At 38.7% G+C, this 27,137-nt stretch overlaps 1 protein-coding gene across 1 annotated transcript in view; it reads left to right on the plus strand.

The window, feature by feature from the left end:
• The first annotated feature begins 2,146 nt into the window (after positions 1–2,146).
• Positions 2,147–27,137, plus strand: part of HSF2BP (heat shock transcription factor 2 binding protein) — a 31,161-nt gene continuing 6,170 nt past the window's right edge. The window contains exons 1-7 of the mRNA XM_026070721.1: positions 2,147–2,200; positions 4,139–4,289; positions 7,162–7,265; positions 11,154–11,303; positions 14,911–15,049; positions 17,233–17,350; positions 24,098–24,201. Coding sequence (XP_025926506.1) covers positions 2,165–2,200; positions 4,139–4,289; positions 7,162–7,265; positions 11,154–11,303; positions 14,911–15,049; positions 17,233–17,350; positions 24,098–24,201 — 802 coding nt within the window. The 5' untranslated portion in view covers positions 2,147–2,164. The remainder of the gene's footprint in view (positions 2,201–4,138; positions 4,290–7,161; positions 7,266–11,153; positions 11,304–14,910; positions 15,050–17,232; positions 17,351–24,097; positions 24,202–27,137) is intronic.

Below are 27,137 nucleotides of genomic sequence, written 5' to 3' on the forward strand. Positions count from 1 at the left end.
CCCAACAGAAAGTGTGGCAAAACCAAGAACTCTGAACTCTTAGTGCAGTGACTTACRCACTCAACCTCTTTGTCTCATAATGCTATAATACCTTTCAAATTCAAAACATTTAAGGAGTGGCAAATGGACTCTATACAAAGGTAATAGTCTATCTAAAAAACACTGACTGAATCCTCTCCTATTCCTGCATTCAACATGATATCTTTCAACAGTAAAGTCTCAAAAAGTTTGTAACTGGTTTATCATAAATATCAGCACTCTCAAAGAAACAGAGATGCCAGATGTCTTTTCCCAGACTCTTTAAATATTCAACCAGATGCACATTTATACTGAACTATATTAAAAAACAAAGTATTCAAGCCTTTTTGAAGAATTAAAATGTTTGGGAGTGTGAAAGATCAAAGATCTTGAGGATGATCGACAATGAAAGATCAGTTTCACAGATGACTGCTTAAATGTGTCTCTGAGGAGATAAGGCAGCAGCAAGGTATTTTTACTCAACTGGACCTAGTTTTGCAGTGAGTTTTGTTAACCTGGGCCTTAGTGCTAGACTGCGGCCAATGTGAAGCTGGAAGCTCCGGTGCTTGTAGTAACAAGAAACATTGATCTCAGATCTTACAAAATGCTTTCACGTCTTTAGCACAAATTTGTTTATAAAAACAGTGTGTTTAAGTGTGTTATATTTACTATAAATTAAATTTCTAGGGTCAGTAAAAATTAAAGTGGATGTTTTCTAAAGTYTTCTTACTCTGTCCGCTTGACAATGCTTTGCATGTAGTTGGATAGACCCCCAGTTCTTCAAGCTGTTCCACATGCTCCAGTTCCTGTGTCAACACGAAGCCTATTTGCTTCAGAAATGCACAGTAGATCAGCCATGCAAATTTCCTCCCTTATCTACTGTTTGTGTGATATTTTTCAAAAGCAACAGGAAAGCAAAATATCTTTTTAATGACAGAAATTCATGGACACAAAATGTCCCAGAGCAGAAGCAGTATTTAAGAAAACTTGTATGCTTTTTAAAGCTTGACTGTAGTGTAAAGTGACAGCATCTGTACAACTTCCAGTGAAAAAGTTTCAGGCAAAAAGCATAATAGTGTTCTTCATTCTGCCAGGCTTGTACCTGCTCCCTGGAGGCAGCGGGGCTAGGCCCTGGCAGCCAAATTAGCGTGCCTGCCTCATGTTCCTTAGGGAGCATCTGGTCTGTGCTGCTCCCTGGCAGCATGGTACAATATGCCTGGTTTTTGTCACCACAAAAATAGCCAAAGGCAGGGAACGTCAGTGTTCAGACTATTTCCTGTATTTACTAGCAGTGTGAGAAAGTGGCAGACTTGTCAGTATTTAAGTTAGTCAGGACCAGAGCGTGCTTCAGAGTGGTATTTAGAAGCTGGACAAACAGGCAATGAGACAACAGTGAATATCCRTGTTGTAAATGCAGAAGGAGATCATACAAACTCAGCATCTTATGGAACGGCAAATTATCTGTATCAGCTAAGGAAGAAGACACGGACATCACTGTGAACAGTTTAACAGCTCTTGCTGCTCAGTGCTCAGGAGCATCTAAACAAACAAGATGTTCAGACATGTAAAGAAAGGGATAGAGAAAACCATGGAGAATATGATAATGTTTATGTATAAAGCAGTCTGGTCAGAAATATTGTGTATGGGACTGCGATCTCAAAAATATATAGCAGAAGATACTCAAGGAATGACAAAAAAAAAAAAAAAAAGTGGGTGCAACAGAAGCAGTCTCGTAGAAGGGACTGGCAAGACAAAACTTGCCACCGTAGGACAAAGGTTAAGTAAGAAGATCATGATGAAAAAGTGAAAGCATGAGTACGAGCAGTGAAGGCGAATTAGAGCCTCCCYGTCCCATGGCTCAAGTGACTCTATGTAATTGGTAGCTTAAGTAGGAAGGACAGCGCCGTTTCACGCAGTGAGGACTTAAGGCTGAACACCTTAACCGCCTGCAGTGCCAGGCGCCCCGGCGGCCGGGAGCACCGCAGCAGGCCCTGCCGCCCTGCTCCGCTCCGCCGCGGAGCCCCCGGCCGCCCCAACCGCCACGCCGGGCACGGCGTCGCGGGGAGGGGGGGAGCCTTGCGCAGCGCGACGTCACAGCCCCCCTCCCGCGCGCTCTCCCGCCGCGCGCGAGGCGGCAGTTGGCGCGATGAGGCGCCGCGCGGGCCTGGCGGGCGAGGCGCAGGTAGCGCGCGCGGGCCGCGCCCTGCCCGCGGCCGGGGCCGGGGCCGGGGCTGGGGCATGGGCCGCCCCGGGGAGGGAGCGCTGCGCGGCGGCCGGGGCTGGGTGCCGGGCCCGAGGGGGCGATGGCGAGGACGACGCTGCGCAGCCGAGCCCCCCGGCGGAGGGGGGAGGCCCCGCTGGGTGCCCGACGGGGCAGGGCTAGTAYGCAGCAGCGGCAGTTTTCGGTGCTGGGTATGAGGCACGTGCGAGCTTGGCCCCCGGGACGGCTCGCGTCGTTGCTTAGCGTCCCGTGACCTGTATCGGCTTGCTGGGTTGGGGTCCTCGGTGACAGCCTGCGCTTCTTGTGACTCAAAACGCCTCCGCTCTGCAGCGTGTGGTGTTTGGGAATCGTAAGGTGCAGAGCAAACTCCTTGACTCGTAAATCATCCGTGRAAGAGCGTCCCCCTTTTAAGGGGGAGATGTGTCATACAAATTGTGTAATGGAGTTTAAGTGACCSCCTCAGTGGTACTGGTCCTCTAGAGTCCTGTGGCCATGTATTTATGCCCCCATTCAGTATGTTCTTGACATCTGAATGAGTTGTATTTTTCCTACATACTGTAATGTGGTGGTACTTGGCCATCCTAACCTTACCATAGGCACTTTATACATGCAGCTTACAGCATACAATCCAAGTTAAAATAAATATCTCTCTTCCATATCTTTATTGCTGCTCTGTGTCCTCTGAACCGGGAAGGCTAAGACTGGTGTGGTCTGTCCCTAGAACTATATGGATTTGGAAGACAGTTGGGAAAGAAATAGACTGACAAGCAAAAATGGAAGGAAATGTTTCACCTGAGGAAGCAGAGAAGCAAATAGAGAAAAGACAATTGTAGAAAATGGTCACAAAGGACAGAAATGCCAGGGTGGCATTTTCTGTTGGACTGAAAAAGGTGCTAGTGTTAATGACCTTCATTTGTCTCATGCAGCTGGACTTGAGGAGACTGCGGAGAGGCCATATTTAATATCTTTAGGAGATGACTTCTTTTGTAGTTCTGCAGTGTTCTCTTCCTTCTGAACAGAGAAGATGCGATTGTTTACAGAAGGGATCTCAATGTTTCTGCGCCATTCTCAAAAAAAGAAACAATTCTTTAGTATGTTGTAATTTTGCTTTATGAAAGCATACTGGATGATTAATATTTTGGGCAAAGGAAATTAAATCTTTCACTGTGTAATTGTGGATATACGGTAGCCTTTTCAAGATACAGCAGTGTGCACATATATATACATCAGAAATGGGAGTTTTTTTTTTTCATACAGAAATTTCTATCTTGTTTTAAAATTAATGCCCATTTTCTTGGACTGTGGATTTAAAGTTATAACAATAGTTTGGCACAAGAGAAAATTAGTAAACATCTTTCCTCTTCACTCGGGATTATATCACTTTTATTTGTGATTGGATCACAAATTGTATTTTTAAAAAATAATTTAAATATTTTAAAATAATTTAAAATATTTTCTCTGAAAGAACTATTACAATTTAGCAAAATGGTTGAGCATCTTTCAAATATTTGAGTTAGTTAAAAAAGTTACATGTATACCTTAGAACAGTCTGAAAACAATGGCTTAGGGTGTGTGTAGCTGTTCACGTTTTCAAACATGTGAACATCAAATTAATTTTTACAGCATTCTGAGGTATGCTACACACATTTTAGATGAAGAAACAGATGCAGAGAGGTAATATGATTTGCTCTAGACCACAGTGGCAAAAATTAGATTAAAGTCAAAAGTTTCTATCTCAGAGACTCTTGGTTTAGGTTATTACTAGATAGTTCTCTTAAAATAAGGTTCTGAATTTCTGAAATGGTATAATATGGAGGGKTTTTTTTTTTCTGAGGGAAGGGATACAAAGTGAAGAGCACTCAGAGCAGTAATGATGTCTTTGTTTTTTTTGCATTTCAGAAGGCTGAAACCGAAGATGACTTTGTTAAAGTTAAAAGGAGGGATTTGGAAAGGCTGACAACTGAGGTTATGCAGTTGCGGGATTTCTTACCCAAAATACTGAATGGGGATATCATGGGGACATTCCAGAAACTGGATGCTCTCGAATCAAGTGAGTTGAACCGTGTTACAAGCTCTTACAGATAGTCTGTCTTGTTCTTACTACCATCCTCAGAAAAGTGGTTGGCTCCAGGAGCCTTAGAAAAATATTTCTGTATTATTATGCATCTGTTCAGTGGGACTTGGTCTCCTGCAGAAATGCCAAAAAATGCATATAACATTGATCCAGTGTTTGGATCAGTGGAATTGAAATTCCATCATTCATTGGCATTCATACTCAGTTCTTCACTTGCCAGACCTTTGAGATCRAATCTCTGGTCTAGAAAATCTCCTGGTATAACCTATAGCATGGATGAGAATGAGCCCACCTGGCCTGGAATGTGTGCCTCCTGTACTTCAGTCGTGTCCAATGCCTTATTCTGCTTTTGGGCCTGTCATCTACATGTTTATTCTTGTAGRGGCAAGTATCACTTCTTCCTAGAGTCAGATTTACCACTGCAGTGGTAAAGTCATATTTCTTGTTTACATAAGAATGCCATTTCATATTCCTTGCTCATCCAGGTTGATAGTGAAAGCTTCTTTGTTGGGGTGAGGTAGACAGACTGAGCCTCAAGACTTTAGTCTCAAAAGGGAAGGAACTTTCTCACCAAGGGATCAGTACTTGGAGCCAGTGAGAGAACCTGTCGAGCTTCCCTGTGTGCTGACCAGGACGACATTGTGCAGGGGGTGAGCAGCACAGCTACAGTATGTAATGTCAGCAAACTGGCTGGTGCTCGTTCTGCTGCCTCTGTCAAGACCTTGTTGAACATTAGGAGTAGCACATCCACCCTTGAATTCCCTTCAGAGCAAAGGAGTGCACAGCTGGGCGAACTGACTGAACATAACAGGGGAAGCTTTCAGGAATGAGGCATAGCTAGAAAGGGGTTTCTCTGCATCAGCTTCCAATGTTACCCTTTTTTTTTTCTCTAGAATGAACCTAAAGCTRGTTTCCCTTGACAGAAAACACGCTAATACCTTAAGGGAGGTTGATGCATCCTTCTCTTATCCAGAGGACTTCAAAAAATATGTGCAGTAGGGAACTGGTAATACTGTTTCCTGTCTCCTGGCTCGGTTTTGGTTACAGGACCGTTGAAGTCCWTCAGTGAAGGATATGGTATATTTGTGTGTCTGTTGACTGCAGTCAGGGTAGATCATACCTCTGAAAAGGTAGAAAATGAYTCTTTTAATTCAGAAGAGTTTGTTCCATCCAGCACAAGTTTTCRTTGGGCGTTGAGTTCCACTGGGTGTATTTATTTAGGATAAAAAGGTTCTTGGTCTGCCATTGATGAGCAGAGTATGCCCTACTATGACTCAAGCTGTATTGATTTCTCTGTCAGGTGAAGTACTCGAAGACCCACCTCCACATAATAATGAGTGCTAGGGATCGGACTTTGAGTAGCTCACAGGGTGAATGAACATGTGGTCCTTTGCTCAAGGGAAGACAGAAAGTTTCCCACCACTAACCAGAGTTCCTCAAAAACTCAATTAATCCATTCTCACCTTCATTTTTGGTATTTTCCTTTGGATTGCAGGTKGAAAAGAACTGAAAAGTTGGGGAGCATGCCATAGCGCATATATATTTCCTAGGAGTGGACCCTTGCCTCACCTCTGTAGTTACTGTTAAAGAGAAGAAATCTTATTGTTCATGGCTTAGAATCACCTAAGGGCTGAATGGAAATATGTTCCACCTGTTTAAAAAAAATGGTTGTAGCTAAATTACCTTCTTTTATGCTGGCTGTTCAAAGCAATGTGCTTGTGTATTTGTGATAATCAACATTTTGTTGATTAGGATGTAAAAAGGAATTTATTTCCAAATAATGTGGAATTACTAAATAAACTGTGAGAATACAGTCCCTTTTGATAATGAAGTCTGTATTTTTATTATGTTATCTTTTTAATATGTAATTAGATTGGCTATTTGTTTTTTGGTAAATACATTTCTAAAAAAATTGACCACATGTAAGGCATAAAGTATTCATGATCAGTGGTATGGAGCTTGAAGTTAAGTATCTCTTGTCTTTTAAACAGGTAGCAAAAATTACAGTGGATGCTATTTGGACATTACTTTTTGGAATTACTGAAATGTCTTTCCTTTTTTGGTATATACACTAAGCATCCAGAACCATGTTTTTTAAAATAAAATAAAATCTAGATAAACTTCAACAATTGTTAAAAATGTCCTTCAAAGTGCATTTTTTAAAACTGACATTAGGATCTTGAAATATAATATTTTTCACTAGATTTCCATTCATTAAAATAAAGCATTTAAAGTGAAATGTATTTCTGATAACATCAGAGACTCATTTTTAAGAGAATCATGAATAAATTTTGGTTGTCACTGAAATAGTGTTTAAAATTCTTATATACTTTATAAACATTAGTTGAAAATACTTGAATTGCATTACATTTTTATTATTCCCATAATTTGTACATCATATATTGAACCACTCAGTTCTGACTGATTTGGCATTCTTTTACTTAGATTTTCACTATGCCTTCAACTGAACTTCAAAGATACCGTAAATCTGCAGGTCATGAAAACCAATAAAAAGTAGAAAATTAACTGCATTTTTAAAAATCCCCAGGGAGAATGGAACTTTGTTCCAAGATCATATCTCACCAATGCACAGTATTTAATACCCAGATGTGATTCTTTCTGGTTTTCCCTGTTTCAAATTGGAAACATCATGTTCATTTGGTTTTTGTAAGAACTGTTAAAATGTGACAAATTGCTATATACCAGTTTAGCCACAAGGAGGATGTCTAACATAAGCAAATATTTAAAGCACCATCATTAATATTGTATTTGGAAGATTCATTTTTCTTTAGTGCAAGTCAGTTGGTCATAACTTATTATTTCATTTATCTAATTTATTTTATCACAGACATGGAGAAAAAGGAGGAGGAGATAGAGCAGCTGAAAATGGATTGTGAACACTTCAGAGCCCGCCTGGAAACAGCCCAGGCAGATTGCATGAGAGAGAAAAAGGTGTATTTACTGTCAGACAGAATGCTGATATCTGTATGCTTGAATTTTACTAACAAAAGCAATAATAATCATTTTTTCTTGTGCGTGTCACACAATATCTCCTTAGTCCTTGGAAAACAGTCTGGGATTTACATAGTCAGGGGATGAGTAGATTACTGCCTAAAAGTTCATAACTGCTTGAGTTTTTTTTCTTTTCTGATATTTCTAGAGCACAAGGATCAATATTATAACTAGATAAAATGTAATATGGTGCCATATGTAATATGGTACCAAAAAAAGTAATGTGTATTAATACAGGTACAATTAACAGTTGGTCTCTCACTTGCACACATAGCTATTCCATGACTATGTAGATCTCTCTAATTTCCATATTGTGTAAGGTGCAGTTTACGGGATTGCATTTCAGGCTTTTTGGCAGGGTTTGACTATAAGTTTTAATAGTCTTTGTCAATACACCTGTTTATCCAATTGCCATGAACAGGCACGAATCAAAGAATTACACAGCTCCTTTTGCAGTGTCAGTATTGCATTTAGTGCTTATAAAAAGAGGGGAGATTCTTAACAATGAGGGATTTAGTAAGACCACATCTTCTCAGACTGTGGGTCTTCGTGAAGCCATTTGGGTTCAAATAGGATCACACAGACTAGCTGTTTAATTTTTGAGAGCGGCATGAGAATCAGTTGTGATAATTTACTGCAAAAATTAATTTCCATGGAACTGCTTGCTATCTTCAATACTTAGCAGCAGTTCATTTCCTTAGGGTTCTGGGGCTAGTATCTTCCAGCTTTAGGATTGCAGAAAGACAGATGAACCTAGAGGGTTGATTTCATTTTTAAAAAGAAATAAATGAAAAATTAAGACATGTGGYGTTAGGGCAGCTCTGTCTGGACAAGTCATTCTGGAATGAAGTTTGATATGAATGTAAAGTGGGGTGGTATTATGGAACAGCTGTCTGTTTGAATATTGCTTACTTCAAAGTCAGTAAGTTCTGGAATAGCTATTGCAGTTCTATAGGAGGTACTCAGTTTTGCTATGCACCCAGGTCCCTAATTGTCTAAGTATCCAGGATGAGATTTCTGTAATATTTAATGTTTCTACTTTAGATACTAGCCTGTTATTCATGTTAATATTGCAAAATAAATGCCAGGTGGTTTAGGTCTGTGATTCCTTTTGGATGAAAGTTTTAATTAAAGCATGGATCATTTAGTCAGAGTAGTCTGTTGTCTTGGAGTTCCTGAACAAAGCTCTTCTCCCCATATCTTTAGTGCTGTGCAGTACACACTGGTTGTCTAAATTGCTTGTTATATGCCCCCAAAGTAGTTTCTTTGAATGGATTGTGCTTACATAAGTTGTGAAATCCTTTAGCTCTTCAGGATAAAAGAAGGTGGTGTATGTATATATGTGACTGTTTGTTCCTGTTAATCTCTCTGCACAGTATTTTTCACCTGGTTGCTGTTGTATTGCTGTTCTATTATAGGCATCCTTACATATAGTTTCTGAGTTATTTTCTACATATTTATCTTGTGAAGGACAAGGAAATGATTCACTGAAATGAACATAAAATAAATGCATCTCTAGTTAGGCAGTGTCCTTTTCTTAGATGATCATAAATCAACATTTTACATTCTAAAATTTCTTTGGATGGCTCTATCACTGTTTTAGAGAATTACAGTGCTTCCTGGACCTGAGCAAAGCTTGAAGTGCATGTGTTACTCTTGGCTAATGTCTGTCTTCTTTGTCATTTCATAGTCAGGTACTTAAGCACTGCTGTGTTCCTGTGGCTTGACCCTTTCCTGAAGATGGTGGTGTTGCACAGCACACTGATTGCTTAGGGTCGTGAACTCCCTCAGGAGTGTTGCTTCCAGCTAGGCTATTTGCTTTTGCTTGGTTTGTTTTCCTGGCCCTTGAGTGTAATATTTTGTTTTCCTCACTTCGTAACTTTGTTCTGGTGTTGCTTATGATCTATTTAAAAATCTGACGTTTCTTGCAGTGGCTTTGTATTCTTGTTTAGGTATCTAGCTATAGTATCGCAGAGTTACAYGTCTTACTAGTTAGCATTAGCATCCAAATGCAAACTGCAAATAAGACGTATTAAAAGATATGTTTACCTAAGAAAAAGACAATACAGAAAAGAAAGCGAGGAAGAATACAGGGGATAGACAGGAAGATGCCTGCAGACGTTTTGTTGGTGCACATGGTGGCAGCAAAGCTGATAAGTTTGGTAATGAGTTACATAAAAGATAAATTTGGCTAACTTGCTTAAAAATGAAGAAAGTTTAAGGAAATAAGTGACTCTCCATAGGCATGGAAGTCCCAGGAAATCAGCAGCATCAGTCTTCTGTATATATTAAACTATAAGGTGAAAGAGACTCCAAAGAAAAAATAGGCATAGAGATGTACCTGATAAATTTCATTAGAACTTTACCAATCTTAGCCTGTGTATTCCATTAGGAGCATGATAAAGCAATGCAAATATGGCTGTCTGGTGTGATATAGAAGCTRGATGTGAGCATAAATAATTGATGACAAACAACAAATAACAAAGAAAGACAAATAACATCGTACTGGATGATGTCATGTTACATAAATTTTTAGATGACTTTACCTTTCTGTTCTTTCCAACCCCACAACTCCAAAATAATGAGATGAACCCCTAAATGACAAGGTACTTATTTTAAAATCTGGATGGGAATATTTAGTTGAAAGTTTTGTTCTTTTTGCTTGACATACAAAAGATTCCTTCTCATTTCCCCAGACTTCATCCTGATAACCAAATATGCAAGGGAGGGTGGGGTGAGGAGGCTGTTTTCTGTGGTGAATCTGAAAATCACTTGCCCACAAAGTGGGCAGAGCACAATCCTTCTGTTCTTTTGACATGTGAGTGGCAATTCTGTCTCTCTTAATCTTTGAGCTAACATCATTTTTCTTGATAGGCCTTTATCTTTCCCTGCAGCACTGTCTAATATCACCCCCCTCGAAGTTACCAGGGAGCCCCCACCCACCCTGACAGACTGCAGACTTTTGTGTCCCAGCCTTGGTCTCACTGACCACATTGGCTTTAAGCTGAGAACTGCAGCAGCTTCACTACCCCTGTGGCAGTTGATGGGAAGCCGATGAGACCTAGAATCATACCTATTTCTTGATACTCTTCTGGCCATCTTCCAATGTGAAGAAATGTGGGAAGAAATATTGGCAAATTAGAACTRCATCCAGGTCTTGCTGAATTGCTATGCTCTCTCTGCTTCTTTATGGCAAGGACCWCTGAGCAGCTCACTCAGGTGATGGATGCATGATGGAGCCTGGGCTTTTCTGGTCCTAAGTGTGAAAGGCCCACCAAACTTCAAACATTAGGCTTCTTTCTCCAGGAACTTAGTCTTACTTTGCCACTGCTGGTCAGGAATATGGCAGTGGAAAGAAGGTGGAAGAGACAACAGGATTTATCCTAGATCCCCTGCCACTCTACCACAATGGCTGAGACAGAAGTCCAGTTTGAAAAACAAAACAACCCTTCCTCCCTAAAAGATGTTTCCAGTATCCTTTGCAAGTGGCTGAGAAAGCTGACCTCTGCTGCTGAAATCCATTCTCTCTCAAAGAGACAAGTAGCTATTTGTGTAGGAGGAGCAGACTTTCCTATCAGTCTGCTCTAGGTGCCTCTCAGTCTCAGCATGTCACTTGGTCTGACCTTGTGGACAGGCTTCTGGTTACTGTCAGCCTCCCCAATATACTTATTACTTAGATATAGCTCTGAAGAGAAGGTATGTATCTGGAACTGCTGTGAATTTGCCCCCATTTCATATGAGGCTATGATATTGTTTCCTGTTTTCTCAGCCTAGAAGCATATGTGGGCTGACACGAAGTGCAACCAAAATTTCCTTATGCTATTTCAGGAGAAACTAGACCTCCGGCAGCACCTGAACGAGGCCAAGCAGCAGCTCCTGCAGCAGGCAGAATATTGCACAGAAATGGGTGCAGCAGTATGCACCTTGTTGTGGGGTGTATCTAGCAACGAGGAAGCAGTTAAAAACATTCTGGGAGGAGTAAGTATGGCAGGTGACTACTTATCGGTGTTAATGCTGTTAGGTATTTAAAATAAGTACCTTGTTCTTTAATGCATTTTAACAAAAGGATGTATGTCAGAAGCTGATTGGAAAGCAAAAATGTTTTCTGAATTCTGTATTCTTTGGGGACCGTCCATTTTTATTTAAGAAGTATTGGAACAACTATTTAACATACAGCAGACTAGGAATAAATACAATAATTAGTTTTTATGTTGCCGAACAAAGATTACCTATTTCCTACCACACACAGTTAAACTGAAAGCAAAGCTACAGCTMGCAGAATGTAAATATCTCTGCAAGCTGACTAACAGAGGAAGAAAATAATACTGTGTACATGCAGTGGCTCCTGTGCCTACAGAGAGCTTGGAGGAGCTATTTCCATGGAAGGAAGATATATCTGTCAATTTTCAGCTCCTTTAAATATACACCTTAATATAATATTTGTGCTGCCCTAATACTTGCATGAGTCTGGATATTTAGAGAGCCTAGCTGTTCTGAGTCTAGTGAATCTTATTAAGTGTTCAGTGTTAAACATGGACAGGTAGCTTATTTAAAAAAGCCAAAAACTCAACAGTTAAAGATAGTGGCAGTAATATAATTAACACATTTTCACTGCCAAGTGCAGCTGATGGAATTAGGAAGGATGAGAGGCGCATGCCCGATAAGAACACAGTTTTCAGTCTTGCCATAGCCAACATGAGTAGGAATTGTTGTATTGGAGCTGAGTGAACTGATGCCACAGTTACTTCTGGCTTAACTTTTCAGCAGCATGATGAACACCTGAGTGAATAAGATTAGCTCATTTTAATAAGTGGTAAGCTAGTGTTTTTGTAAAGGCTTTTCCAGACTGGGTGCACCAAAGTACAATATATAACTTCACATTGCATATCAGAAAGCTGTACAGTGATACCTTCTGGTCATTCAAGATTCAAGCAGCAGCAGTTACTAAGGAAAAAAGTCTGTAAAAACATCTATATAAAGCAGTTAAAAAATACAGAATCTTTACATCCAAGCAGATACTAAAAAAACCTCCACATAATAACAAAAGCTGTATAAAACCACATGCCGTATTTTCAGAACGGTTTATAACTGAAAGAGCAGACAATCTTTCAGTGACTAACCATTGTTATTTGACATGTGAGACTTAGGATTGTAAGGGAATGTTTCCTACAAATGAAACCCTTTTGCAGTGATGTAAATGACTTTATTTCTACCAAGGTGATAGTATAATTAGTAGAAGCCTTGGTGAATACAGTCTTGAATATCAAAATTAAGTAGAATTAAGTAAAAACAAGACAAATACATTGATGATTTGTTTAAGGGTAAAAAAGCCTGACTATGAAGATGCAATATCTTTGTTTCTAGATTTGTTTGAAATGCAAAATGCCTCTGCTATAGACATTCCTAGCAACCATTTGAGCCCCTTGAACTGCTACAGTTCTGGTAAAGGTCATAGCAATGTTTTCGAGTATCATTTTCTTGTGATAGTCAGATAACATGATAAGAAAGATGGCTGGGTTTGCAACAAGACTTCTAGGAAAAACACTATAAATGGATTGCATGGCATTGCACCAACCACAGTTTAGAACTGTCAATGAGTCATATTATTAAAATATTGTGGCAATTTGTCATACAAAGTTTTTGGTCTGGTTTATATTTGGACAAATTGTACAGCTTGTAGCATCTTCCCCTCTCCCCTCCAGAAGGTGCTATGAACTACAGAAATGTATAAGAACATCAAGAGTGACTTCAAACTGTATCTCCCATATTTAAGTGTGTGGGAAGGGGTGGCATCAATTCAAAATCATTTCGTACCTGAGGGAACAACACTCAGCCTTTTTCATCTATTGCGCAGACACAGAAGTAGGTCTACCATGCAGTTCTACAGAAATGAAGATTGTTTGACTGAAATGGTGTTTATAACCAATATAGCATTTATGTCAGATGTATTCACAAAGGCTGGGAAAGTCAAAACTTAAGCTGCAAAGCTGAGATGTAACACAAAGAGTTTGCAAGGCAGTGGGAGAGAAATGCCTAGTGTTTCTGCCCATGCTTAACATTCCTAGAGAGAACTTGATGAAACACCCAGAGAAGCAGCATGAGAGAGGCTTTTCTAGGATACTTACCTGCATGAGCCAAAAAAGAAGTAAATTACTTCCAAAGAGATTGTTTTAGGTGTCTTTAAAAAACTTCATCTGGATATTCCTATGAGAGGGCTCTTGTATAGAGAGACAAACTGAAGGTTTATTTTTAGAACGACATCTGGGTTTTCTTCAACAAGAGAAATTTTGGATCCTGCAAGGTGACCTGCTACTCCAGTTATCTGCTTTGATGACAAACAGCTTTATATTTTAAGGCAGCAATTTTTGAATGTTAACTGATGTTTTCATGCAGGACTTACTTGGGACAGCAAAGAGCTCATTGTGCCACCTGAGCTCAAACACCTTATGGCTGCTCTCAGAACTCATTATTTCCACATCTGTTGGCGAGAGATCCTTCAGTTCCATGAAAATACTGTCAAGCTAATTAGAGACTGCACAGAGTATGTAATGTTTGCTATTTATAAACCTGAGTGGTCTGTGCTCCAGCTCCTTAGACCTTACCACAAGTTAAATGATGGCTGTTTGGAAAGAAGGTTCAACAGACATGACACCAACTACATCTCAAGAGACTGGCAAATAAACGATTTTGCTTGATTTCTGTGCAACGTACCAGCTATTTGGTTTGCTTAGTACTCTATTATACTCTCACGTGAATACACTTATAATAGTTTATACTAACTAGTCTGCAGTACCAGACTGTCTGTCTTTGTTTTCTTTCACCTCCTCTACTTCTTTAACTGTAGTCACTGCCTATGATAAAATTACTATATCTGAGGTGTGTTGTCCATATAAATACATTCAGGACTTGCATGAGTGCACTTTTTTCCCCCTCTATCCCCACAGTCCTTTCATTCTTGTTATTCTCTGGGACCACATCTCATGTGACATTGACTTAAATTCAACCTGTGACCTAGCAGAGACCTCCATTTCCTTTTCTGAAGAACTTCCACCTAGCCAGTTGTTCTCCATCCATCTTGAGCAATTCATTAATCTTGTTCAGATCCAGCTGAATTCTACTTTTTCAGAGTATATCATTGGTTTTCTGAGGAATATTAATGTCAAGTCACTAAGTCAGGCTGCAGTCAAGTATTCAACTGGTTACAGGTAGGGTTTTGACAAATGTGGTTGCAGTAGTCCCAGTAAATGTGAAACAAACACACCCAATGCATGTATTGCAAAGCAAATAGGTAATATYCTCAGTTTTGAAAATAAGGATTATTTCTGTGGTTTGATATGTACGACTGTGTGTTTAGGAGGGAAATATGCAATGGGAAGATTTTATAAATAAATGTAGCATAAACTAGTTTCCCATGCTCTTCTGAGGTAGTAATTTCAAATATCAGGGCATATCTGCTATTTTTTKTTGTTTTGTGAAGTGACTGGAAACTTTAGTAATTTTGCAAATTGTCCGGTTTCGCTGTAAAATCTAATAACCATAGTTACTCTACTATGTATAATCTTTTCTTTCTCCTCCGCACTTGCAGAGTAAAGCAGTAAAGTTTTTTACAATCACTGCACAGACTATGGAGAGCTTTGTGAAGTCGTTAAATGAAGACATGAAGCAGCAGGATTTGGATTCTGATGAAAATCAGTTTGTATTAGCTTTGGCAGGGATTGTAACAAGTAAGTTAGTGTTTTCTCTCAGGTTATCATTCCACATATGTGTGGTGGGAATTTATATATTGTGTTATATGTACTGCAGCAAATACGTTTTTTCAAAATCAAGTATCTAGTCAATGTTGATATCTTGGGTGACTTCCTAGTCTCTTAAAGTTCTAGAAAATTTTGTCATTTGACACTTCCATGAGGAACTGAACTCTGTGACAAGATTACGGATTAGATGTTCAAGAGCCATTGAGTTCTGAAACATCTGCTCAATCTGGAGTAAAACAAGGACCATATTGCTAGTCATGTAAACTCATTTAGTTTGTAAAAATCTAGCAATATACTTCTTGAATCGCCAATAATATTAAAACCTTTGAGATATATTAATTGCAGATAATGTGTGTAGATCACTTTGGTCTTAAGGAATACATTCAGCATTTTGAAATTGCTTAACAATATTGTTGATGCCACATGGACTCCAGCTTCATTGTCCTCTAGATTTCGTGATTAAATAATGCTAAAGTAAAAGGCAATTAACCTGACTTCCATAGAAAATGTCTCTTTTTAGGCTAGCATAATAAGTAGGAAGCCACAAATCTGTGTTAATATGGCTGCCCTTGACTTGGAAGGCTGTTAGAAATGGGGATGCTATGTCATCAGCATTTTTGTGAAACAGTGCAGGTGTCAAAATGGCAGTAATTAATGACGTGATGCAAGATAGATGAAACAATGGATATATATACAAATAAGTAAGTCTTGCATTAGCCCCTTTTTTGAATGTGTGATTTTAGGTGCTGTGGTGCCATTAAAGATTGTAATAAAAACAGTATATGAAGCATTGTGCCACTGTACCAAGTGAAGGTGGGATTCGATTCTCTCAAGTTGCTTCACTGAAAAGAAAAAAAACATAGCAAAAGTAAAGTCTGAACACATAAAATGTTTAAAGGCTTGTATAGAGGGGGGTTTCTGCCTGAGGAGGAATTAGCATGGTGGAATTCTGTCAATCAGAATCAGAATGAAATCCTCTATATCAACTGAAGTTGATATAGATTTTGCCACAGAATTTGATAATGCCAAGATTTCTCTCTTTGACTCTATAATTTSGAAAAGAGATTGCTGAAGCTCAGATATGATGAAGGATACAGCAGATGAATGATGCAGAAGGTGCCATTTTAATAGTATTTACACTTTAAAGTAGTATATTAGAAAGCTATATTAAAAGAATGTTAAGGTCATGAAATGCCAAATATTCAGAAGTTAGAAAATACCAGAAGTTCTCTGTGCAGTCTTAGCACAGCCGAGCTTACACACACATTATGATAACAGTCTTTAATTATGTGCCATGTCCATAGGACCTCTGCTTTATTTTGAGATTAGAAAGGGTGTTAATGTACATGCACAAGAGAGAGAAATTGAGGCTACATGAAAGTGGAAGAACTGTGTCCTGCAGCAGATCCCCAAACTTCACCTGAATGGGAGGCCAGGGAGCCAGGTTCTGTCACTGGTTATATACTCCTTGCTTCAGTCATTTGGGGGAGGTTTGGCTGGTKGCACAGTGCAAACCAGCCCAGGCTGCTGGCAGATACCCCTAAGGCACATAAGGAGGCCCTAAAGTATGGGGCAAGCACAAGGGAAAATATTTGAGAAAAGTCTACCTTGTAGCAGTAGTCTTTGGAAATGTTTTTGCCTTTGGGGTTGTGCATGAGCAACACTTGTAGAGAACTAGGAAAAGAACTTTCAAGTAGACTCTTACAAGTGTTTTAGTGGTGTAGTGTGCCAGTCATCCTGAACTGAGCAAATGTAAAACAATCTGCAGTTTTGTTTCTTTAAAATGGAACCTATAATCAGCTTTGCTTCATACCCACATCATTTGCAGATGTCTGCTTAGAATTGCTTGAATCCAACCTTCTGTTTCATAATTCACTGTGTTACCATTAGAATCCTGGCCACCCTGAATACATATTTTAATGACCAAAGTAGAATGAAGAATGAAGTGAATGAATCTACCAAAGTAGAATTTGACTATTTGCTGCTTCAATAACATATTAGCATCAATATTTGCTATGTAGATGAATATAGTGTGAAGTTTATGTAGATGTCATAGTTCATTCTTCACAGCTGATGTATTTTTAGTTGTGCTGATAATCAACATTTTTGTGTGAAGTCTGATTTTTATGGTGGTGTTTTGTGTTCTCTCACAGATGTGGCTGCGCTGGCATGTGGCCGTGAATTCTTGGTTAGTTCAAATCAGGAGTTATTGGACACAATGATGCAGCTCCTGGGAGACATGAAGCCAGGACTCTGTACTAAATTGAAAGTGTATGATGACTTTTTTTTCTTTCAAATGAAGTGCATCATCTTGCAGTGTCAATCACAGTGTTTTCCCACTCTGCCATTATTTCCTTTCCTGGAAAGGAAACATAATTGTTGGAAAATGTTTTCACAGTGGCATTCCTTGCAGATATATCAGACTTGGCTGCAAGGCTAGCTTCATCCAGGTTTTGTGTTTCTTGGGAAGTGTCTTAAGCACCATAATATTCTAAGGATGAGCAGAGATACATTCCTCTACTTTGGGAGGGGCTCATGATTTGAATATTGGATAAGGAAGGTRTGAGGTCAAGTTTTAAGACAGAGAGAATGTGGCTAATAGGGACTCATACGTATTCTCTTCCAATAGGAAAAAATAATATCTGTAAAATACTTTATCTGCTTAGTGAAAAAAGTGAGTTATATATCTGCCAAGAGCAAAAATTTAATCACTTCATGCTACCTTAGTAGCCAGAAGCATCGTGCATCTTTGTAAAGGGTAGAGCCTATAAAGGGACCCTGCAATACAGAGCTGTTTTAAAGAAAAGGTTGTGTTACACAGTTCAGACATCGGAAAAGTACTTTCCAGGAAGTGGAGAAATTAAATAAACTATCATTTTTGCCTTTTTCTCAGAGCTGTTATGAACTGAGGATATATGGCCTCGAGTGAGTAAGTTACTATGTCTTAACAAGTACTTGCTCATCAGCTAAGTTGTGGGCTCTGATCTCATACACCTGGTTAATTTGTTAGTGAAGAAGGCTTAAGCCAACATGTTTTTTCACAGGGAGGAGGAGCTAAGGATTCAGATATAAGCCTGCTGTCGCAGCTCAGCTGAAAAATAGCAATCCAGTCAGCCACAGTAACTTGATTGTGTCTCTATACGCACATTTAAGCAGATTGTATGTGACAGATATGAAATCAGTCTTGTCTTAACTTTGGATAGGTTTTATCTTGCCTAACCTCAGTTATCTAAAAGCTGGATGTCAAGTATCTGCTAACTCTCTAGGCTCCTTCCCACAGTCAGTAGAAGGAGATGGTGCTGTCAGATGATCACTCATTCAGCCCGTGCTAGGAAAGAATGATTTGCCCTCTGAAGGTGCTTGCCTTTCTCTTTTGGGTAGTGAGGGGGAAGTTGAATAGCCTGTGTTGTATGTAGTGTTTAGGTACTTTGATATCAGTCATTTACTGTATTTACCAATTGTAAAGTTTGAAGTTCAGCACTCAAAACAGGCTTGTTAACTCTTGGAATAGCATTTTTTTAAAGCTTCTACTAAAAGATTTGTATGAAAATCTCAACTTTCACTTAAGAAGGAAAAGGTAATTTGTGCCTTCATGTATATAGGAAAAAAAAAAAAAGAACAGGACCAGTAAAAGTTCAAAATTTTTATGGCAACAATAAAAAACAAAAAAAAAAAACACAGAGAATTTTATTTGGGGCAGGAGAGGGGTATAGAAAGTGTTTCTAAACACACACATGCACACCCACCCACCCCTATATACAGACTCTGGATTTTAAGCAAATATAATCAGATTCATGATATTTGAACATTTCAGATTAGTGTTAATGTAATTGGTAATATTCAGTGACCTTCCTTTTAGAAATGACAGTTTGTGATTTTATATTTAATAACTTGTCAGCTTTGCAGAAGAATTTCTTGTATGATGTAATCTTGGCTGCTACATAGCAATCCTGATAAAATATGCATAAATCAATCCCAAAAAGCAGTCAGAGAGATTCAACAGGGGTCAAACTCCTGGCCAAAAAATTGGATGAAGCCTAAAAGAGAGGTTGCACGAAGTATTTGATTGTGAGAAACTTTAAGCATCTATTACCTTGTGTTCAGTGATACGATAATGTTTTTTGATATTCCACAGAGCTAACAATATTTTTTTCTCTTATTTTGAACTTGTCATTTGATAAAAAATTGCTGTATTATGACATTAGAAAAAATGCCAGAAATGAGGTTTCTTCATTGCCTTGTCATGGAATGAGGGATCCTAATTTGCTCAGATGGTTTAGTGCAAAATGTTTCCCCTGTGTTTGTCTTTCATGTCTAGGTTTCCTTTTTGTCTGCGAGCTCCCCACGTGTCTCAGCTCTGTTCACTTCTTAAAACTTTTTACTTACACTTGACTTCTTTCTTCTCCTATTTGGGGATTTTTCACTCTCCCAACACAGCAAAGAAGGGCTCTGTGTGTGTGTGTGTGCGTGTTTAAATTGTTCTCTACAAGTAAGACTTCTTCATCTGCTTGATAATCTTAAATGATCAATGTATTCATAAGAGGACATGTCAGAAGAACTCTCTTTTCTCCCTAATGTAAGGAACATAAGGCAGTACAAAGTGAAAGACAATGATGAGATAGAGATATGATAGTTAACAGAAATTATAGTGGAATTCCAAAGATATATATAAAAAGATTCTGGAATCATCATAAATAACGTTTATGTACACACACACATACAGACACATTTTTTAAACTATATCTAATGGCTGATAATGTCTGTCCATTGTTTTGGAAATGTAGTGTGTTTCTCTCAAAGCATTACCTTGGTATTACATGAAAGGACATCATCAACTTAAAGTTTAACCAGTAAAAGAAAAAATGTGAGTTTATATTTTCAAGGATAAGTTTGTCCTTTGCTCAATTTTTGTGATTTTACAATTTTTTTTGCTTTTATTTTCAAAAAATTTTTTTTAGTATGTGACAGATCAGGGGAAACTGTGAGTCTCATTCTACACACAGTGGTATCAAACACAAACTGAAAAATAGAGGAGTTCTCTTTCCTCTTTTAGTTCTAGCAATTCTATGTTTTACTTGTAAAAGCATATAAATCAAACATATACAAGGAACAGCTGTGATTTATTCCAGCACTGCTACAATATCCGTTATAACTCATGAGTATGCAATAGTTATATCCAAGGAGTCTACATGAATGTGAGTTCTGAAATCTCATGGTTGTCTTTGTCTGTTTGAAATAGCTGTGGTGTGAAATACTCCTCTCATTTGTATAAGCTTTGTTCTACGTTTGTAATTGTTAGGCAATCAATAAACATTTACACATTTGTTTATAGCTATAATTAAATTGTTAGGAATCTTTAACTTTGCTTGTGTAGCAATTGGAAATAGCCAGTAAAATATTTGATTTTATGTACTAATCTCATGTATTAGGCAGAAGAGAAGGGGCTTTAGCTGTGCTTTTAGTTCTAGATTTTGAAAAAGGCTGTGAAAGATACAGTGGTACGAGATGTTAATCAAATTTGGCTTGCCTAAATAGGAAGACTGTGAAATGCATAAGTAAAAAGACCTCCACATTAAAAAAGAATCAGAAGATACTGTTTATCCAGTAAGACTGTGTATCAGGTTTGCTTCAGTAAGAGTATGTAGTGCAGAAAATAGTTATTAGTGCAAGTACTAGCGGTGAAGGCAGTATAAAGAGCCTGGAAATGTTTCTACATTGCTTAGGTAAGTGTGCTTAATGAGTAATAAAATGTTACTACTTTTGGATTAGGCCTTTACATTGGCTTGTGGGATGGGTTAAGTCTTCGGACACTCTAAACCACAGCACTTTCCTGAACCACCACCACCAGTCCCTTTGGTCTGCACAAAGCAAACAGGTAAAAGAAAAATACAAACATTRCAGTATCTTTTTACGTCACTTTACGTCACTTTGTTTCTAACTGGAAATGTCAAACAGATTAAGGATGAAATACCTTGTCAAGGAATGTTAACTCTTTCTATTTTAATTAATTGTTTTATTGATCATTTTCATTCTGGTGACAATATTCCTTTGTCAATTTTTAAATTCTGCAACCCAAGTAAGTGCTGTAGAGGCTGTATGGAAAGGAGTGTATGGGCTTTGCAAGCTTGCTCAGCACCCCTCACTGCTTGTTGGGGGCCACTGATGTAGTTGATTTAATAATGCTGATTCTTCTTCCAGCTACTTAAGAACCTAGTTGATCAAACTCACAATGATGCAACAAATAATATAACTTAAACTTCTGCCACTGCAGGATAAACTGAGTTGTATTACTTTTCTTTCCTGCTGTCTGCAGGGTATGCATGAAGACTATGTCTGAAATTCTGCTGATGGTGCAACTTAAGCCATGATATCTTGTTTGAAAATAGGACGTGAGGTGTGACTCCATTAGGAAATAACATTTTTTCCCTCTTTTTTGGATATGGTGACAGTACAGTAACATACGGGTTTATCACAGTCTTCAGAGATAGCAGTAGCGAGGCTGGCCCCAGAACAGAGGCGAAAATTCCGGCCTGTTCCTGTTTGTGTCTAGTTGTTCTGCATGCAACCTAGCACCCAACTGTGAATTGGTATGATGACATGTTCCATAAATGTTATGGGGGCCCTGCTCGTACATCCTCCCTTTTCGTTGTCCAAAAACTATGTTGTGCTCTAAATTGTAAAGATGATCTGCATAAAAGGTAGAACAGGAGAACATCACTAAAAGCATGAAAGAACTCACTCATGTGGCAGCTTTTGGCTCCAGAGTACAGCTATTTTTTCAAGAACATCACAGGCCTCTTGGCTAGGAGTTCATAGTACAGCAGTGATCTGATTTTGAAAGAAGCTGAGCAAGAAGTTTCTCTTATTAACATCAGTGTTTTTTTTCTGGGTGCTTCCTACCTTTGAGTATCAGGTCACGTTCCTACTGGAAGTTAGAGGGAATGGAAATAGTTTGCATTAAGCCCACTGAGACTCTGCCTAGCTGAAACAGAAAGTTTTATCCACCAGAAACATAAAAACTCTTACCAGAACTGTGGAAGACAGAGTAATAACATAAACATCAAACATYTAAAAGAAGAATTTACTTCAGCAGGAACTGCAGAAGAAGGTTTAGTACCATCAAAATCTTCTGCATCAGGTATTAGTAGTTGTTCAGGATAGCTTTGAAAATGGAGACTTATTCTGAGCTGCAAGTTACTGTACTTGTCCAACAGTGTAAGGTGGCTAAAAATAAATTCTGGCCTGGGTGCTATATCTACGTAAACTGGCAAAGCTGCCATTTCTGTGTGTAACTTCCTGTGTCTTACAGCATTACCTTAGCACTGTCATAGCCAAGGCTAAGGTGGCACTAATAGTCATATTTGCAGTAACTTCTGTGTAAGCTTTCTTGTAAGAATCTGGTGGAATAGGCAGGCAAGAGTAATCCTTTTAAAACACAGATCTCTCTCCAGCAAAGGTGTTTTTTCTCTCTGTAAAAAAAGTTGAGATTTTGGTATAATTTATAACTTGGTATGTATGCATCCCCAAAAGATGGTTAATGAACTTCCTATTTTAGAAAGCTGATAAATTAAGAAATCCTGTTTTGGAAAGCTTTTCAAAATGTCTCTGAAATTAGCATATACCTACTATGCATATTTTTATTATGTCATTTAAACACTGAAGTGCAATGTGACTATAAATAACAGTCTGGATTTCTGTTTGTCAGAAATGTCATATTAAATTTTTTCAGTTCTCAATTAAGGAAATGTTTTCTAGCCAGCAGTCCATAGACTTTCCCTGTTACCTGAAAGGCAGGATATGGGTTCTGTCCTTCAGCATTAATGACAATAATAAAAGACCAAAAAGAAGTTATCTTCTGTAAAAAAGAAAAAAAAAGGCTTTGAGTTTGCTCAAATGTTGTTTGAAAACAGCAGTTTTGAAGAAGTGTGGGTGAGAGTACCACTTGGCCTGTGTTATCCTGGTGTCTGTGCTCAGACAAGAGGAGAGTCTGTGGCCAGATTGAATTCCAGTGTTGTTGACTTTAAAAAAAAAAAAAAAAGCCAGATGTCTTTTCACCTGTAAATTGAATGTAATCAGTCTGGATTTCTAAAGGCAGAGTAAATAGAAAATCCGTGATGACATTTTAAGAGACAAGCATTCGTTTTTTCACAGCAGGTCTCACTTTATGGTCCAGATTGTATGGCGCTGTGTGACTGTATGAGGGGCTTGGAAAGCAGGCAGAGTCAGCCATTCCTCTGCTCTACACCCATAGTGGAAAGGACAAGTCAGGGTTAGGGGGCAGTGTGCTGAGTTGTGACTACTAATACTTTTGTCTTCCCTCTTCCAGGCCCTTCCCCTTCCTCCAATTACTTCTSTAAGCATAGTAACTTCCCCAGCCAGTGGAGAGAGAATGCTTTACTGTTTGCTGYATGTTGGCTACATATTGCATCTATTCCCACTTGCAGGAGAAATAGGAGGGTACTTGAAAGAGGATGGCTTAAGCAATGTGTCTTTATTTCAGCTGACTGAAGGGTCAGTGTACACAAAAGCTTGTGTAGCAGAACAAACAAAATGGAACGCATACTTCCTTTTATGTTGTTTCTAGTACCAGGTATACAGTCTTTCTGTTTCCTATTGGCCCTTTTATTTGTCAAGAAAAACAGCTTATTTGAGATGATCGTCTGCCCAGTGGGAACCCTCACTAAGAAAACTCTGTTGTATAGGTTGTATGGTCATTTAAGGCCAAATCCTACTTTTGCACATTTCATTTAATGAATCTCATGGAGTTGGATGAGACTTTTTTGCTGTCAGATTGGATATTTTTCTCCATGAGTGAAATACATGATTTAACAACAGCAGCAATGTTTTGCCCATGGTGCATGTATGTGGTATGAGACTTGTGTGTTTTATCAAAGTATACATTGTTAGAATACRTTTCTGCATCAATACTTGCTTGGTGTAAATAGCAAAAGATGCAAAAAAATGCAAAAAGATGCAAAGAAATCCAAGGTCGTCACTTCTTTTTCCTTTCAATTTTAGGCTAATGCTAATGTCACTTTACAATGTGAGCATCAACTTGAAAGGCTTGAAGTACATCAGTGAAAGTCCAGGTTTTATTCCTTTGCTTTGGTGGCTATTGAATGGTAAGCTGCTCTAAGAACCATGTAAATTGTGACTTTGGGGATTGCAAATTGGGAATGGGTATTACAAATAATGGGATTGTAAATTGGGAATAGGTATTGCAAGTAACAAAACAGAAATTTAAATCTGTAACCTGATTATGTTAGCTTCTTTCAGATTAAAAGTGTCCAAAAAGGGCAAATAGAGGAAGACGATGAGCATTTCTGACAACATTTCTGGCACAGTATGCCATACTCCATTGATATAAAATTTATTGATGGTAGTATTAAAAAGGGGAAGCAGATTTTAAAAAGCCATCTGTATTTTCATGTATCAACTTTAAAATAAAATCTTGGGGAAACTGTATATGAAATAATTAAAATTCACTAAAAGAAAATGTCACAATTCTGAGGCATTTTTGAGAAACAAGCCAACATTTGGAACTACACTCACCTGTGGCAAAAGTGACCCCTGGTCCAGCTGAAGAGAGTCATTGTGGTCTAATAGGATTTGGGCTTGTGAGACTTAAGTATTATTCCCAGTTTTGCCTTTGACCAGTACAGGACTTCAGGGACTTCTGTCGCCACTGTCAGGCACATGACTGACATGAAGACTCTGCTTTTGCACAGGCTTCAAATCCCTGTGTAGGAGCCAGCAGAGATTGGTGTGGCCAGTGGGTGTTGGAACTTGGCTGGCAGCTGCACACACAGCTTGTAAGGGACAGTAAGGACAGCTCTAGAGCCATGGCACTCTCCTGCCTAAGAACTGCTCCTAGAGTTTGCTCGCCTTTGGCTTCCTAAGGTTTGTGTTTTGTAGCTTGTCTGTGAGAAGATTTTGGTGTGCAGTTGATACGACTGGGGAGGTTAGTCAGCTCTGCACTCTGTACTGCCGTACAAAAGCCTGCTATAATATAACTAGTAAATAATAATGGTAGCTGAAATGGAAGCAGTTGCACCTGCTATTTCAAGGAATGAATTTGATGTTGAAGTTTTGAGAGGCTTTAATGTGGCCTGGTAAACTGGAAGCTGCTTGTATTTTTCACAGTTCCCTCACTGTTTTACATAAAATGTAGGTACTCACACTTTTTCACCGAAGAACTTACTGCTTTCTGTTGCCATTGCATTGTCTTTCATGTGACATCTCAGTAAATTAATTAAACCTTGTCACACCATTGGAAAACACCTCCACATTTTATAGATTTTTTAATACAACTTGAGAAAATTATATTTGCAGGGAGAACTCYGAATACATGGCCCTTTGCTCTGCTGTACTTACAAGCTTAACATAAGTTAGTCTAGATTTTCCTCTTACTTTATGTTGGGCTAATATATACATTAGCTGTTGTTCTAGCAAAAAAACCCTCAAAATACCTTGTCTAAATTTGAGTTCCCAAGTGTGCCCTTCGAAATGTTGTGATAGAACAAGGGAGCTAATCGTTTGATGCAGTCTAGTGTTTGAATAAGGCTCTGAGGTCACAGACGAGGATGGAATGTGACACAGTTGTAATTAAATTACAACCATTAATGGAAATAAAAAAAACAAAAGGCTATTCTGCATTTTGAAAGTGTTAATCGTGTATGGCTGGGTTGTGGAAGAAAAGATGGGCATGGTTAATTCCTTCACTTTGCGATAATAAAGTTCTGCAGTTACAGCAAAGGAGGAGTATTCTTAGATAAACCACATCTGCTGGTTCAGATTTCTGACTTCAGAGGAAGTCTGTTTACTGTCAAGGGAGATGGCTGACTAGGTTGTATATCAGACGAGAGGTCAGATCTAAGACTCTGTCTTGCTCCCCTCATTTTATATGAGATCTCTGTAGTTTTCTCTACGTTTAACACATTTCTAAACATTTCAACTTGCAGAAGTCAGTAGCTTCCTCCCACTCTTGCTCCTCCACTGCTTCTGTGGCCAGCATCTGCAGCTTCTGCTAGCCATGATTCAGCTTCTAAACATCTGGAGCTGCTACAGGTCTAACAGTTTTTTCCATACAAGAGAGTAGAGTGCCACAGTCTGTTGTCAGGGTATCCTGTACATGTTGCCTTCCTGCAGGAAGCTTCTTCAAAGAGTGTTTTGATTAAGGCTTGTGAGATGATTCAGATTTCCTCAGTTCTCTAAGAGTTTATCAGAGTTCCCACTAAGGCCCCAAGAAATCATCATCTGGCCTTTTTTTTATTTTCAGAGAGTCATCCTGTTTGCTTTGCCATCATCAATCTACAAGTGTCTGTGACCTCAGACTATACATCAGGGCCATTTTTTTCCCACTTGCTTGTACACCACTAATAAATGCCTCCAAATCCTTCTCTGAATTCTCAGTCCCTGCCCAGTCTTGTCCCCTGAAGAAAACTGTCCTTCCCATTAAGTGAAGAAGAGAGCAAATGTATACATTAATTCTCTTTTCCTATTTCCCCTTGCTGTATCTAAAGCAAAGAGATTTTGGTCAGGTTGTCTAGCAGGCTTCTTGAACGACAGAAATATGAGAATTTGACATTGTATACATGGATGGTAAAAGAAAGGTAGAAAAATGTAATAAAGATTTCTAGTGGAGTAAAAATGTTAAGAGCAAACTGGATTCCTCTGTCCTACTGTCTTTAGAAAATTTTGATGAACCAGTATGACTTCACACTCGGTAACAAAAATCTTAATAGTGTTTTCTTCTGGATGCTATACTGAAAATAGGAGAAAAACAAATGTTTAACACACTTTTTGAAGGTAATGCTGGTCTTTGCAGCTTTAGCACTTTGTGAGGGGGCTTCTTTTTTTTTTTTTTCTTTTTTAAATACTCCCTATGAGATGGACTCCCTCTGATAAGCAACACTGATCACTGTATGAAAAAGATACTCTGATAGCTTATGTAGCTGTTGTATTCTTGCATGGAATCACCTATGACTACCTCTGCCTTCCCAGCCTTGTGCCAAGGTGTAAAATGCATGAATGAAGCAACTCAGATTTCTGTCTGTGG

The sequence above is a fragment of the Apteryx rowi genome, unplaced genomic scaffold, assembly GCF_003343035.1.
Source record: "Apteryx rowi isolate R43461 unplaced genomic scaffold, aptRow1 scaffold_317, whole genome shotgun sequence".
NCBI lineage: Eukaryota > Metazoa > Chordata > Aves > Apterygiformes > Apterygidae > Apteryx > Apteryx rowi.